This window comes from Monodelphis domestica, chromosome 7 (assembly GCF_027887165.1).
Source record: "Monodelphis domestica isolate mMonDom1 chromosome 7, mMonDom1.pri, whole genome shotgun sequence".
Taxonomy (NCBI): Eukaryota; Metazoa; Chordata; class Mammalia; order Didelphimorphia; family Didelphidae; genus Monodelphis; species Monodelphis domestica.
Window position 1 is genome coordinate 165,124,778 of NC_077233.1, and position 16,479 is coordinate 165,141,256.

At 39.2% G+C, this 16,479-nt stretch overlaps 1 protein-coding gene across 1 annotated transcript in view; it reads right to left on the reverse strand.

The window, feature by feature from the left end:
* The window catches only part of LOC103101858 (uncharacterized), a 177,107-nt gene extending 161,416 nt beyond the window's left edge, over positions 1-15,691 (reverse strand). The window contains exons 1-2 of the mRNA XM_007498925.3: positions 15,426-15,691; positions 598-2,887 (exon numbers count right to left, since the gene is read on the reverse strand). Coding sequence (XP_007498987.2) covers positions 598-2,887 — 2,290 coding nt within the window. The 5' untranslated portion in view covers positions 15,426-15,691. The remainder of the gene's footprint in view (positions 1-597; positions 2,888-15,425) is intronic.
* Positions 15,692-16,479: the final 788 nt, after the last annotated feature.

Sequence of the window (16,479 nt, forward strand, 5' to 3'; positions counted from 1 at the left end):
AACATAGTCTTAAAAGTTGCCTGAGGATATTGAGAGGTAAAGGGACTTGTTCATTGGTAACATGGGTAGTATATATCAGAGGGAAGAACTTGAACATAAGCTTTCCTAACTCTAAAGTCAGTTCCTTTTCAACCATTATATTTCTTGACTTTGTATGTGTATGTGTGTGCATAAAAAGAAAAGAACAAATTCTGTTTAGCTAAACTATAAGAGATTATAACTACATAGTCTGGGTAGGGTTGTGTTTTTTTTTCCTATGAAATCAAAATGATTTAATCAATTTCAATCTACAGTGCACTCTAAATTATGAAGATGTACACCATTTTCCAGGGCTCAGTTATTAAAATGTGTTTTAGATGAAAGGCATAAAGAAATTCTGATTTACATATAAACTACTAGGTAGCAAAATGAATAGAATCATCAGGTTCATTATAAAACAAATAGTCGAAATATATATTTCACAAGGAAATAGCATAGTATTTGTCCTAAAAAATAACCATCTTCTAGATAGTTTTTAATTAGCTAGAGGATTCTTGGTCTACCAAAATAGGTGTTGGGATTAGTAAACATAAATCAGTTCTTTCATTATAAGACCACCTGGGTGAAACTTTGACTCCTTAATAAGATTGCTCAAAGACTTTGGAAAGAGCCATTCTTCAGTAGTTTCTTCTTCAATAGAGCCATGCTGGCTATTTTCCTGTACTGGCTCAGTAGTTTCTCTGTGACCAATAGCTTGAAAAACACCGCTCTCACTACTGGATCTGATTCTTTCATCTATGATTTTCTTCTCTGGATGCCTTTTGCTGGCATTGTTTTCCAAAAGATCAGTAAAGTGGTTGGAGAAAGATAAGCTTTCTTCTTCTGAATTACAACCCCGGATCTTGTTCAACTGATGCAAGTAAAAAAAATATGTCTCCAGCACACTGGCTTTCTTCTCTAATTTCTCTGGCAGAGGATCATCCCAAGAGATCCTACAGTCACCACTACCTATTTTCCAGGAAAAGGAGGAGTTCTCTGAAATGGTTTCAGGCAGGTCTTTGGAGACAGGGTAACTTGAGGAAATAGTATTTTCCTTACTCTCACAAATCATCTCCTTATCAATCACTTTGGATGTCTGTGTAATTTTCCAGTCCATCCCAGTTGGGGATGATAAATCAACTTTCTTACTATGGCACATGACACAGTGGTGGTCTGAAGTGAGTTCACATTCTAAAGTACAGTAAGAACAAATTTTAGAAGTTGCATTCTCTGAACTATTTCCCAGCGATTTCAGTTGAGGGTTAGAAATCTGAATAAGTGAATCATTGCCCTGGCTCTTCTCATTAATTTGTCTTTGGCCCATCTTATGGATTTTACTTTCACCAATATCAAATCCATTGCAAGCACTAACTTCTTGACTTCCACTTATTGTTTGAGCAACAAAAGTCTTATCTGCCTTCACACACTCAGATAGCAACCCATTTCTTTGGTTGAGATCCCTGGAGGCGACCATGAAGTCTAACTCTTGAGAGAGTGATTCTTCTTTTCTCACCCTCAAGTCATCAACAGGCAAGTCAAATTGGGCAGTGGTCAGCTTGCTTATAAGCACTGAGTCCCCTGTATCCAAGGGGCTGTCAATCTGAAACCTGGATATGAAACCCCTAGGTTTCCAACTAGTTATTGTTCCTTCTTTGGATTTTTCACAGGCATCAGTCTCCCATACAGAAATAATATTGCTTTTTGACCAAGGGGACCTCAAACCTATCATACTAGGACTTCTGGGAGATAGAAAAATTCCTGAAACCTCTTCAGAATCTCTGAGCTGAAAATCCTTTCTAAATGTTCTCCAGTTTTCCCCATTTTCATCTGTACATTCATCTTCAGAGCTTTCTGTTAGTGGGACCCAAAAGTAATCATTTCCATGCCAATCCTCATTGAAAAGATTCTTTTCACAGTGGTCTTTAGGCTGTTGCTGAACACTGACTATCTCAGAAGGTATGCCTGTTTCTCCTGGCTCACTTTGATTTTGAGAATATGTATTTTCAGGCTCATCACATGTTGGCTGAACAAAACAAGGCTGCCTAAAACCAAGTAAAGGTGACAGTGGGGGTCGTTTCTCCTTCTGAAATGCAGCTTCCTGCCCCTCACTAGAATGGTTACCAGGAAACCTCTCCTCTAAAGAACTTAAAAGGTCCAGAGGAAAACATGTCTCTGGCAAGGTCTCTGTAGTCACTGAAGAAAAACTAAAGCTTTTTTGAGAATCTGCATGTATCCTAGGGTCATCATCTCTCGACTGCGAGGGGGAATGGCAGGAGTTCATAAAGGTTTCTTGAAAATCTTGTCCTGTTTTCCTTTGACCATGAAGAGACAAAGTAAATGGTGGATTCTCTTGAGGACTTGTCAGTTCCTGCCCTTCATGGCGTTTGGTCAGAAATCTCTGGGCCCAATTCATCACATGCCTTAGTTTTCGTGTTTCTGGAACCAAAACATCATCAAGCAGAGAAAGATCTAATTCAGAAGGGCAACTATTTCTTCTGCTTTCTCCCTGGACTCTCTGGCCCACAACAGTTTTATCTTCTTTGGTTTTTTCACCAGCCATTTTGAGTATTTGCTGACCCATGTTCACATCCTCACTCACTACAGGGTGAGGTGACTGCCAACGATCTCTTGAAATAGAAGCCTGACTTTCTGAGAGGCTTGTTTTGCAACCCAAAGGAGCTCTTAGGGAAGCTTTTAATGCTGATTTGTTTCCATTTCCAAGAGAGCTAGTCTTGAGGATCCCAATACTTTCATAGTAAGCCACTCGTCTGGCCCGCAAGAGCTTCAACTCAGAGGTCCGAGGGGAGTCTGTCTCATCTGTGCAGTCACAGGATTGCCATGAAGCTGTTTTTCTGGATAAATTATCCATCTGTAAACAAAAAGGCAGAAACTTTCAAACTGTAACTGGTAATCTTTTAGCTACAAAGAAAGAACTGCCCAGGCTGGGACTGAACTATCATTCTGATTAAACCCGTTAGAGCAGTTTTGTAACACAAGAACAAAACAACTAATGAGCTGTGGAACAAGAAAAGGAAAAACTTTACCATCTGGATTTAATTACATTTAGTCAAGATATGGTTCTTGGTCACCAAACAATAAAAGGGTAACTCTGACTCTTCTAGTGGCATATGTTCATTTAATTTGTAGAAATTCCAGGAAGAGTTTTAAATAAAGACACCACATTTTTTTCCATGGGTTACCGTCATTTCAATTCAACATTTATTAAGGAGCTATTATGTTCAAGGCACCATGCTAGTCACTGAGGATAAAAAATAAATAAATAAAAAGTGCCTTCAAGCATCTTGCATTCTACTGAAAGAATAAAGCATATATACAAGAGAGCAAATTAAAAACACATACAAAGGGAGCAGCTGGGTGACTCAGTGGATTTAGAGCCAGGTCCAGAGACAGGAATCTGATCTCAGACACTTCCTAGCTGTGTGACCCTGAGCAAGTCACTTAACCCTCATTACCTAGCCCTTACTGCTCTTCTGCCTTGGAACTAACACACAGTATCGATTCTAAGACAGAAGGTAAGGGTTTAAAAACACACACACACATACAAAGTCATTTCAAGAGGAATAAAACACTAGAAACTGGGGGACTCAGTGCTTAAAATGTACTTTGGAAAAAAAAACTCTAGAGATGATGAGACAGAAGTGAGGAGGAAGAGCCATTAGAGAGGAGAACCATGGAAGAACCATTTATACAAAGTTAGAGGAAGGAGATGGAATATTGCATTCAGTGAACAGCTAGCTGCCTGATTTGTCTACAAAAGTGAATATGTGAAGGACAGTGATATGATAATGCTGGAAAGGTAGATGGGAGCCATTCTGTGAAATATTTAAATGTCAAGCTGAGGATTTTGTATTTTATCTTTGAGGCAGTAAGGAGGCCTTGAAGTTTTTCAAATTGGGAAGTGAAGGGCTCAAATCTGTTTCACTCCAGCATTTATGGACCCAGGCAAAGGAAGTCACCAGGAAGTTTCCTAAAATATCCTTGACATAAGAGATATAACAATGTCATCTTTAAACTGTGCCCCATGGTATATTTAATATTGATTCATCCTTGCTCCAGACAACTATCTCATATCTGCTAATCTTGTCCCCTTGCTTATCTACTTTGCCAAAAGCTTTATCAGGACACTTCATTTTTGTCTTCTCTGGGATCTACCACAGTGCTGAAAACCCAGTAGGTGTTTAAGAAATACTTTTTAACTGTTTGACTTATAATACTCACAAGGCCTAGAACTGTCATGCATCAACTGTTTAGTTGTTCTAATGGAATGTCATTGGTCACAATTCTATTCTAATTTTCCTAAAGTCAGCTCTATGCTAAAGTGGTTAAAGTTTCATAGTCCTTGCCTATTCCTGCATATAAAAACATCAAGAAAAGCAATGAGCTTTCTCTTTTGTGGAAACTGACCACCAAGCACTTTAGAATCCTACATGAAGTATAGAAAGTTTGCCATCTCTGCTCCCAAGGAAAGAATCCTCCTTTTCTCCCTCTTTATCAAGGCATTCATGCTTGCCCACATTTTCTCATTTTTACTCTCTTTGCACACCATCTGAATCAACTTTTCTTCACCATCTGATTAGTTTGCCTATACACAATCCCACTTCTGGAGGAGGCTAGTTTTAGGGTATGTTTGTACTATTGGCTCTAGAAATCATCAAACAAAATGGCTTCATGAAACATCGTTAAGTTGACTATTTGGAATAAGGAAGACCTGTGTTCAAATCCCAACTCAGCCATTTACTAGCTGTGTGATACTGAGCAAATAACTTAATAGCTCTCTTCAGTTTCCTGAGTGGTCTGGGCTCCAAACACTTTTAAGTTCTTTTGCAACTCTAAATCTATGATCTTGTGATCTAGGGACTTGTGACTTCACTGGTGTGCACAATTCCTCATGTGGGCATTCACTCAATACCAATCAGTAACATCTCTGTTACCTCAAGTCTTTCAGAGTAACTGGAGCATCACTTGCCTCAGCAAACTAAATAATGTCCCATCTCATAGATCCCGATAGGGCAGAGCTTTTTTGTTGTGTTTGGTTTTTGGTTTGTTTGTTTGTTTGTTTTGCTGCAAGTTTTGTGTTAGAATAATCACTATCTCAAGTTTTGTTTCTAGATCCAAAATTGACAAGAGATTAATTCATACATAAACAAGCTGGCCTGCCAATGAAAAAGAAAACACATGTGGGAAAACAGAAGAACCAAGATTCTTAAAACTTGTTTCGCTCCCACTTAAGAACACTATACAGACTGGCAGTGTCACTATAAACAGATGTTTGTTTAATAAAGTCTATATCCTATTCTTTATTTAATGCCAACATTTCCTTGCTGACAGTACATCATTGTTCCATCAGGAGTTAGTGGCAAGCCACTGAAAAATACAAGGAAATCTAGACTTAGCTCATCCTGCCTTAGGATGCAGTCTACAATTGCCATCTACAGGCTTAAATGAGATATGCTGGATGTCTCAATAGCAGAAAGGTCTCTGGGCTACTTAACTTGGTTGTCTCAGCTATCCTAGCCTCCTGAATACTGGAGCAAAGCAGAAATCAGGGAGAGGAGGTTACAGGAGGTGCTCACACTAGTGATATCACAGTTCATAGCACCATAAGATTCTAAATTTAGAACTGAAAATCACCTTAAAGAAAGAGTAGAAAAAAGAATGACAACAAAAGGGAAGAAAAAATAAGGAAAATGGCAAGTGGAACATGGTAGAAATAGAGGAGTTTGGTTGTTTTTTTTTTTTAATTAAGGATACACAGAAAGAAGAGCATAAATAGAAAAGTAGCCTTTGTCCTAAAATGGCCCACAATATGGCAAACTAAACATATTTTTTTTCTAATCATGGTCACTTTTTTGTAAAACATTCTTTTATTAAAATAACAAGTGCTGTTTACAAACTGCCCATTTTACAAATAACATGTTATACAAAGATACAAGATCTGAGTTATACATATCAAGGGGTGACAAGAGGGGTGATGAGAAGCACTACCTCTTGGGCTGGAGAAATTAAAGGAATTCAGAAATGAGCACAAAAATATTGAATCTTGCAAACTTCTGTTACCCCAACCCCAACCACAGGTCCCCTGAATATTGGGGGGGGGAGAAGATGGGGATAAATCAGGATGGAATTAAGATGGAATTAGTCACCAGCCCAAGAAAGTGTAATAGAGGAGGTCATTTTTTGGACTCCTCCCAGCTAGCTTGGCAGGGTAGTAAGTGGAATAGAATGAGACAGAAAGGCAGTGATTAGCCATCCCACCCTACCCACCATCCATTCAGACATCCAAGTTCCCCAGTGGAACAATGAACATATTTGAAGTTACTGGAAGTTACATTTTCTCAGAAAGCTTGGGAAATAATTCCCCTCTAAGAAATTTGATGGGGTGGTCTACTACTTAATATTTTTAGAATACGTCATCATGGTGGAGAGGATATGACAGGAAGAGACCTAGTCAAGATTGATGAGGCTGACACATGGTGCTTTCTCTTTAAAACATATATACATATATATATCACTATGTAAAGTGTGGATATCCTGCAGCATTATCACATCGAGATAATTTTAGGAACTGCTATGAAATCTTTGTAGGGTTCTTTGCATTTTCTGGCAGGTGAAATGAAAAGCTATCTTGTATCCAACATATTGTTGATTGAGTATTCATATGGTAGCTGAGAAACCTATTTACTCACATCTGTACGAGTCTCAACATGAATTGTATTTTCTTCTACCAGCTGAAATTCCAGGGGGGCACACAAGCCAAAGTCCTCCAATGTTGAACCTGATCCAAACCATTTAAATACATAGTTTTGAGTGACTAATCCAAGAGTTGGTTACAATAACAAATGCAAACTTGTCCTCTGGTGGGGGGGGGGGAGATTTTAATAAAATGTTTGACAGAGAATTCTCATTCTGCCACTTGAATATATTTTGTAAGCCTCTGAGACATTCCCCTTCCAGGTTTAGTTTACAATACTATTGGGTTTGATACACTTACCATAGGAAGTTATTTATTTTCATCATTAGTTAACATTTCATATATCCTGTGTCTCCAAGTAGATTGCAGATTCTTTGAGGGAAGGAATCCTGTTAAATGTTTAGTTCTATTCCATCACCTCTAATTGAATTGGGGAATTCAATTCACTGAAACTATCAACCTTGGTTGATATCATGATATCAACATGGGTCCAAAGACTGGAAAAAAAATAATAATAATAATAACATGCTAAGGAAGATTGATATCTTGCTGATAGCAGCTTCATCTCCCGAGGGCATAGATTTAGTTTTTATAACCTTTCAGGCCTTGCATATAGTAAACAGCCCATCAGCAACACTTTGCATGTCTTGGGCCATGCTCCACTTTCAGGTGACACAGCAGGCTCCAGGGAATCATTCCCACGGCTGACCATTGTCCAATTCACAGGACCAGTGTACTGGTTCTGTATGTGTGGTATATAGTTCACTGGTATCAATTGTGAAAGTTAACTTTTCTAACACCTCGCTGAATTCCTTGGCAAGTAGATGAATGGCACTAAATAAATACTTTTATAATTTTAAAAAGATCAATTATAGATAAATAAAGCATTTCATAGGAAAAGCAGAGATAAAGGAAGAGAGGAATCAGCCAAGGGAAAAAAGGACAAGCAATACGTAACTGAGAGGATTTATTATCAGTATAATATTCACTGTTTAAGGGCGGGGGATAAAGAGAAGTGGCCTCATAATTTTATAAATGTGAAAAAAGAACTGAAAAACAAAACTGACATGCCTAGCTGCGCTTTGTGGTGGCAAAAACTTGGAAAACAAGGGGGTGTCCCTCGATTGGGGAATGGCTGAACAAATTGTGGTATAGGATGGTGATGGAATACTATTGTGCTGTAAGGATTCCATATGAACTGGGAGAACCTCAAAGGACTGATGCTGAGTGAAGTGAGCAAAACCAGGAGAACATTGTTCACAGAAAGTGAAACATTGTGGAACAATCCAATGTAATGGACTTTGCTACTAGTAGCAATGCAACAAGCCAGGACACTCCTGAAGGACTTATGGGAAAGAATGCTCTCCACATTGAGAGAAAAAATGATAGGAGTCATGTTGTTATTCTGGGACTGTATCTGTTTGGTAGTAAAAAGGGCCAGTTGGCTTAACTTTGTAAGAAAGTTGACGTAGGCTGGGGAGAACAGTGGGCCTTTCTACATTAAGGCCTTCTCAAGGGATTTGGACTGACACAACTGTGGAGACAGTAGGTAAAAATGAACCCTCTATTTATTAAGCTTTAAAGGATTAAAAAGGCTAATGGAAAGGTAAAAGCAGGAATTATCTCTGATTACTAATGGGGTCCTCATAGGATCCACTTCTGTACAATAAAACCCGACCTGCTCTCTCTCCTTATTACTAACTTACCCAATTTCTATCTATCTAAGCCTATTTCTAATAATTAGTCTTATATAATATTCCCTCACTGCTTCCTTGTATTTGTTCAGTTAGGTTTCCAACTTCTAGTCAGTCCAAGTTTTGGACTAGTGGTTTCTGGCATGAAAAGTTCGAGGCCAGCCTGTTACACTCTGTAACCACAGAGGAGCAAAAATCAGATTTTCTTCTCTTAACTGTAGATCTTCTTTTCACAGCTCTTCCCAAAACTCCCAACTTCCTCCTCTTTCCACAACTGTCACTCCTGTTCAAGAAATTTCCAAGAGGCAAAGTTTTACCCACCCCTCTGGGCAGGGAACACCAGGAGAGAGAAGAGAGAAGAGAGAAAGAGAGAGGGGGGGGGGGACAGCTGGCTCAACAAAACTTACAACTTTGAGATCTTTACAGAATTCTTAAGTCAGATCTTAGCTGAAAGTTACATCTCAAAGCAGCCTGGCAGGATTCAGACTCCTGTCACTTACTTATCAAACCCCAAATCTTATTTTCCTATTATTCCCATTCCTTACTATTCCTAATAGTAGAAATGCAAAAGAAGAAAGTATGACATCACTTATCACATGTATATATGGGTATGTGGTTGGGGGTTTAGGCTTTTAAAAAATCGCTCTATAGAAAAAATAAATACTATGGAAATAGATATCAAGTGACAACATTTGTACAACCCAGTGGAATTGCCTGTCAGGTCTGGGAGGAAAGAGGAAAGAGGGAAGGGAAAGAAAATGAATCATGTAAACATAGAAAAATATTTTTTAAAAATAAATAAAAAACAGAAAAAAGACAAAACTGCAGGATATCTTATCCAATGAAAACAAATAATTATTACAACAGTGGATGAGACCATTAGCTTTATCATGACTTTGAATATGGGTTAAGGAATTTTTAATATTGAGCCACCAGATGGTTTGGGGATTTCTATATTTTCGGTCAATCAAGCTGTTACAATATGATCCTATTCCTCCCCCATATTATTTCTCCTTCACATACACAAGAGCTAATATAGTGCTTTTAAAAAATGAAGGTTCAATAAATGTGTTGATTAGCTGATTGAAGGGCTATCCCAAATCTGATTCATGTTAAAATATCTTCTTAAATTTCTCCCTACCCTGGAGCCCCAGTATACCATTTATTGCCAGCTATCATTTTATACATGGGAAAGTTCTAAAGTTAGAAGGAAGGACTGAAAGAAGAAAACTTTGAAGTTTGGTAGGGAAGAGAGGAGCTAAGGATAAGGAACCAAGTGGTACAAATATATGTCAATGCCAGTGGTCCACTGCTACCCTGAAATGAATATAATCATGGGCAGATAAAGCCATGTACTGTTGCTTAAGAAATAATATGCTAGGATAGAATTTTGCTATCATGCTAATACTGGAAAATGGTAAATTTGCCCCTTCTTCATTTCTTCCCTCTTCCACTCTTCATCCTATTGAGTGAACTGGCATTGCTTACCCTTAAAATGTGTTTATTTGCAGTCTACTTTTATAATAATCTCTCTCCCTCTCCCTCTCTTCCTCTCCCTTTTCTCTCTCCCCCTCCCTCTCCCCACCCCCCCACCCCCTGAACTGAGGGCCAAGGGAGTTACTGGGTAGGTCCTTTAATGATCTTTCTTAGCTTGATCAGGATGGTTGCTTGGGTTGTGAGGGGCCATCTAATATTTGCTAATGGTAAGGAATGTTGTCCATAGGTCTAGTGGAAAGAACATTAGCTCTGGTGTTAAAGCACATGGATTCAAGTTCTGATGATTCCTCTCTCTGTGACCTTTGGCAAATCCCTTTCTATCCTTAGGTCTCAGTTTCCTGTAAAATAAGGGATTGAACTGTATGACCTCTGAGATTTGACTTTATCCTCTAGATCTAATAGTTATTGATATACTAACCCCAAGTCTGGCTAAAAGATTACATGATCTCTAAAAGTAAGTTGGTAGGTAGGAGGAGAGTCTTGCTTTCAGAATAGCTGAGGAGAAAGCTAATATTTGCCCTTTCAAGTGAATAATAACATAATCAATGCAACTTAAGTTTTGTTGTGTGTGTTTTTTTTTAAATAAGTAGTATGATACAGTGAAAAGAGTACTGGCTCTGGAATTAGATGCCATGGATTCAAATTCTACCTATGACATAAATAACTAAGGTAAGTTACTCAGCTTTTCTGGGCTTCAGTTTCCTCAACTACAAGATGGAGTTAAATTAATTATTGAAGTTCCTTCCAGCTTAAAATCTAGGATCTGTTTTGGTGAAATCTCTGGCATGAATTTAAACACTGCATAAGCCAGGGGTTAGCAAATGTTACTGAAGACTCTATATGTATATATGTGTACATATAAAATATATTTTATATGTATATGTAGCATGTATGTGTATATATATACATATAATGAGTATATACGTGTGTGTATATAATATCTATATTGTATATATAGGAAACATGGATTTATATGTATATATAGTGGATTTACATGTATATATCATATGTATGTGTGCATGTATAGTATATATGTGCACATATAGTTGTATATGTGTATGTATATATATGTGTGTAAGTATATGTATATATATATATATAGGGGTGTATGGGGTGCTCAGGGAGGAGTAGTATCTCTGGTATGGAAGGCTTGTCATGCCCTCCTAGGGCAGCTCTCCAGCCTCTGACCCCCACCTGACACCCAGCTCTCACTTGTGGCTCCTAGTAGCTGCTAGCATGCGGCAGCGGCCACACCCCGGGCAACGGCTTTGACAGGCTGGCTAAACCTTGTGAGGGTAGCCATCAAGTCGTCTTCGACCCCTGGTGAACCAGGGCTTTGCTCACCAGCATGTGAAGACTGCTTCGGCGGAACAGACAGAAGAAACCAATAAGGTTCAACGGCTGAGAGGGCGACGCAGCAAAGCACTGTGGAGTGCTTAGGGCGTGTTGGAGCACAAAAGACAACACGGCCATCCAATGCAGCTGAGGAAGTCTCCAGGTGTAACGACTGTTCATACCACTGGACCCAGGCTTCCAACGCCAAGAGAGTGGGACTGTCTCTGTGCATCGACTTTTCCACTTAAATCTCCTTCACACACAAGTGTCTTTGTGCACACTCAGCTACATCACAGATGAAAGCTCACAAAGACAATCGTCATCCTCAGTGACCGAGAGACTACTTGATATGTATATAGAGATAATTTATTTGCTGACCATTGTCATAAAGAATAACATAACAGCTAATGTTTCTGTGCCATTTTGATGCTTGCAAAGCATTTTACTTTACATATATTATCTTCTTTGATTTTTACAACAGGCCTGTCAAGTGGATATTCAAGATATTTTAGCAGTTTTACAGCTGAGGAAACTGAGACTTAGACGATGTGACTTGTCTATGATGACATTAAAAGTCTTTCATGTTTTCCACTCATTTTAGGATCTTCTAGTGGAGAGGGAGGAGAGGAGGGAGAGGGAGAGGGAGAGATTAAAATTTTTTTTTTACTTTTTTTGTTTACAGTTTAAGTTCTGAGTTTCACAGCTGCTTGTTAAAAGTCAATGAATGCAACAAGGTCGCACAGTGGATAGAGCACTAGGCCTATAGTCAAGAGAACCTGGATTCAAATCTATTCCAGACACTTCCTAGCTGTGTTACCCTGGGCAAGTCACTTAACCCTGTTTGCCTGGTCCTTGCCATTTTGTCTGAGAGTTATTATTAGGGCAAAGGTGTAAAAATTGCCACTGATTGAGTGGATCTTTAGTATTTCCACATGAAACCAGAACCATGTTCACCTAAGGACTTACCTCCCAAAATACTGTGCTGTCAGCAGCTTTCACCGATGTAATCTATGGTAAAAATACAAGGCTGAACAACCAATGAGAGAAGATTTAAAATATAGGTACTGGAAATCCTCATCCTTATCTGGCCTTAAATTAAATGGGTCCTTTTAAAGCAAAACTCTATGGCTGTGCTCTCTCTTCCATGACATGGAGGTGGTGGAAAAATAGATTCCTAAAGGACTTAGCAGAGATACAATGTGGTATAGCAGGAAGAACAAGAGACCTGAAATCAGGAGAGATCAGTGCTTATGACCCTTATTTAACTGTGTACCTTGGGCAAGTTACCTAATGTGTGTCTCAATATCCTCATCTATACAACAGAGATGGTTATACTTGTAGAATCGGTCTAATAAGAATGTTAGGAAGAACAAAACAGCCCATGTTAACACTCTGTAATCAAGGAAGAATGACAAAAGCAAAGAAGATATGAAAGGTAATAAAGATGGACCCAAGAGAAGCAGATGGAACTGTCATGAGCCAGAAGATTCCATAGAATTCTAAAGAGGATTTAAAAAGAAAAAACTGTTGGCCAGGAGGTCTGGTCTGGGCACTCTTGGACTTCTCACTCACTTCTCTTCTAACTCTCTCTCACCAAAGACTCAGTCCTGAGCTGGGGAGCAGAGTTGGGTTTCTAATTACCTTTTCCTACCTGGCTTGTGCTGAAGAAGGGTTCTGCTTGTCTGAAGATCATCTTATACCATCATTTCTTTCTTGAAAAGATATTTGAGGGGGCAGCTGGGTAGCTCAGTGGATTGAGAGCCAGTCCTAGAAATGGGAGGTCCTAGGTTCAAATCTAGCCTCAGCCACTTCCTAGCTGTGTGACCCTGGGCAAGTCACTTGACCCCCATTGCCTAGCCCTTACCACTCTTCTGCCTTGGAGCCAATACACAGTATTGACTCCAAGACGGAAGGTAAGTGTTTAAAAAAATTAAAAAAAAAAAGAAAAGACATTTGATCTCTCATCAAATATAGATATAGGAAATATAGGGTTAGGGTTTACCCATTCCTTCTGTCCTACTCTCCCCCCCTTTTATCTCTTTGCCATAGAAATAAAATTAGTCAATTAGTATATCAAGATTTGTCTCTGAAGTTTATAATAAAGAGGGAAGATTCAAAGTCATCAAGAAGCAGAGTTGGGAGGGGTTTGACTCACTCTGGGTCAAGTCCAGACTCCATTAGGCTCTGATGGAGAAAAAGGAAGTGCTGCACTCTAAGCAGCCCCTCCAACAACTGGTTTTCTGTTTCCTAGTATTGGGAAGGATCCCTCTCTCAATCCCACCAATACAACTCTGCAGCACTTAAAGCACCATATACATGCCAATCATTTCCCCAAATATTACTGATGACTTTTTTGTTTTTATATCAGTTAATTCTATATATACATTATATAAAGGTATATACCCCTAACATTGATGCTTTCTTTGGGACAAAGAAACAGTTAAACAAAACTTATCTGCAGAGTCTGACAACACATACAACATTCCATACCCCAAATTCCCCACCACTCCAATGAAAAGAGGACCATAATACCAGCTATTACTACAGAGGAGGATTATTAAGGTCATGGTCATAATTCTTCAATTCCAATACCTCAAAAGATGCATGAGTGATTTTTGCAATGTGGGCGCCTCCTCCACTAACCCATGTAACAATTTCTTAATGCCTCATAGAATAATTCAATGAGTTTCTGTGGCCAGAAAAATGAATCACCTAGTGGCTAATTTATTGGTCTTAGGATCAATACTAAATATAAGCAATGTTTACTGGTAATTCCAACTATATATAGATATCTATTTATTCCTATATCTATTGGGATTTAAAATCCTTCACAGCTTGGCCCACATCTACCTCTCTCCAACTTTATTTCTAATTATTTCCCTTCCTGAGCACTAATGTCCACCAAACTGGCCTTCTTGCTGTTCTTTAAAAATATATCTCTATCTCTGGTCTCTGTACTGTTATACAGTCCCTCCCCATACCTAGAATGCACTCAGCCTCCTAGGATGTTGTTTCCTCAAAGACTGAACTCAAACACCCTCTATATGAAACCTTTCCTGATTGCCCTAGTTTCTAATGCCCTCTCTCCCAAAATTACCTTGCCTCTCCTTTCTATACATTCTTTATGCTTATTTGTGTGTAAATGTATATCTCTCTCCATAGAATGGGGAAGTTCTTTGAGGTCAAATATTGTTTCTTTTTGTTAATTTTTGCATAAACTCAGCACCTGACATAGTACCTAAATGCTTAATAAATTCTTGATGACTGTCATCAGTCTTAATACCAACCTTACAAGGACCTGCATTTCATCATTTCGTCATCTTAGAGAACCCAATATCATCTTTATATCAGGATGAGGCTTAGGAATAACCTATGTCTATATAAAAAAAAAAATTTTTCCAAGTGCTTTCCTCACAAAAACCTATGAGGATAAGTGGTGCAAATGTAATTAGCCCCATTTTATAAATGAAGAAGCCAAGACACTGAGAAGTCAATTAATTTGTCCAGGGTCACCCAGTAAGAAGGGGCAGTATTTTAATACTGAAAAAGTCCTAATTGGAAATGCAAACTTATAAGGAAAAAATATGCACACACATATGTATAAATGTATATGTGTATTATATAGTTTTTCCAAAGTTTCAGTGAAGTTTTAAGCTACTAAGTGTTATAAGTAAGGGAGGAGGAAACCAATCCCTTCAGTCTCCTTTCCCTCCTTCCTTTCATCTCCTCCATTACATAAGAGTTAAATATGCATGTGTGAATATAGCCTATAGATTTAGATTTTTCAAAACCTTAGCTAAATTTAAGGGTAAATCCCACAAGACATTAAAATTAATAATAATTAATAATAATAATAATAACATTTCTGTGCCGTTTTGCTTTATAAAGTGTTCTATGAATGTTACCTCATTTTTATCCTAGCAGCTATGTTGGAGGAAAGTGCTATTAATAGTCTCATTTTATAGATGAGTAAACCGAGTGAGGCAGAGGTTAAGGGACTTGCCCAGCATCACACAGCTTAATAAATGACTTCAGTCACATTTGAACTCGAGTCTTCCTGACTCCAGGTCCAAGTACCCCATTCACCAGTCCAATGAATTAAAAACATTTACAGCTCAGGCCAGACTGATTCTCCCCAAGTCCCCAGTTATTGCACCCGACTCCCCTACCTGGGCAACCGAATCCAGGTCCTCTCAGTTGTTTGGAGGAGTGTGGGGAGTTGAGAGAGAGTTGAAATCTTCAAATCCCTAGCTAGACGGGAGTGGGGCGGGGCTAGAACCATTTGTACCAAGCGGTCCCCATGGCAACCGCAGAGTTGGGTAAAAGAAGAGGACGCGAGATCTGGCTTCCTCATTGAAGACTTCTTCCCATCTCTCTTCACCACTGCTTCCTGGAGACTGACCAAGCACCCACCTTAGCTCTAAGACGTCACGGAGCTAGGGCCATGCTGGACGACACCCTTCGGTTTTGTCCGGGGCAATGGAACAGATCTCGCTGGGCGAGAAATAAGGAAAGGGGGGTGGGGGGGGGAGGCAAACGGAAAGCCTTCTATTACGCTTCCTTTCCCACATAATTACTAAGTTTTCCAGCTCGCCAGGGGAATTTGAAATGTCCTTCTGGAAAAGCACGGTCCGGCCTCCAGTGCTTCCCCAGAGGGAGTGTGGAGCAGACAACTAACTGACTGAATTTCTCGGTCTCTAAGGTTAAGCAAACTTTTGACCTTCCCTATCCACGAGTGCAAAAGCAGGTGGTCCATCCCGGTGCGAGTGCCGCAGCTGCTGCCAATCTCCCACTAGAGGGCACCCTTGTCCCGCGCTCTCGCTCACATTGTAATGCCCGAAATGGGGGGGGGGGGGCTGTTTCCTTCCCCTCCCCCATTACACTTCTTGTAAGGATATGTCTTCTTATATCCTCTCCTATTGAAAGCTTAGATTTATAACCGAGGTTCTTAACCTTTTGTGTATCGCTATGGATCTTTTCTCAGAACACTGGTTTTTAAATGCATAAAATAAAATAGTATTACAAAAGAAACTGAATAAATGGAAATGTGTTGCCAATTCTTTTTAAATGTATGGATCCCGGGTCTGTAACATTCCTAATCTAGGAAGGATAGAGATGTCCTACCTTATAGAAAGGGTAGGGATACTCTTCTGAGGTGATTTCCAACCTTAAATCTAGTTCAACTCTCAGACACACACACAGAGGTTAAGTGATTAGCCCTAA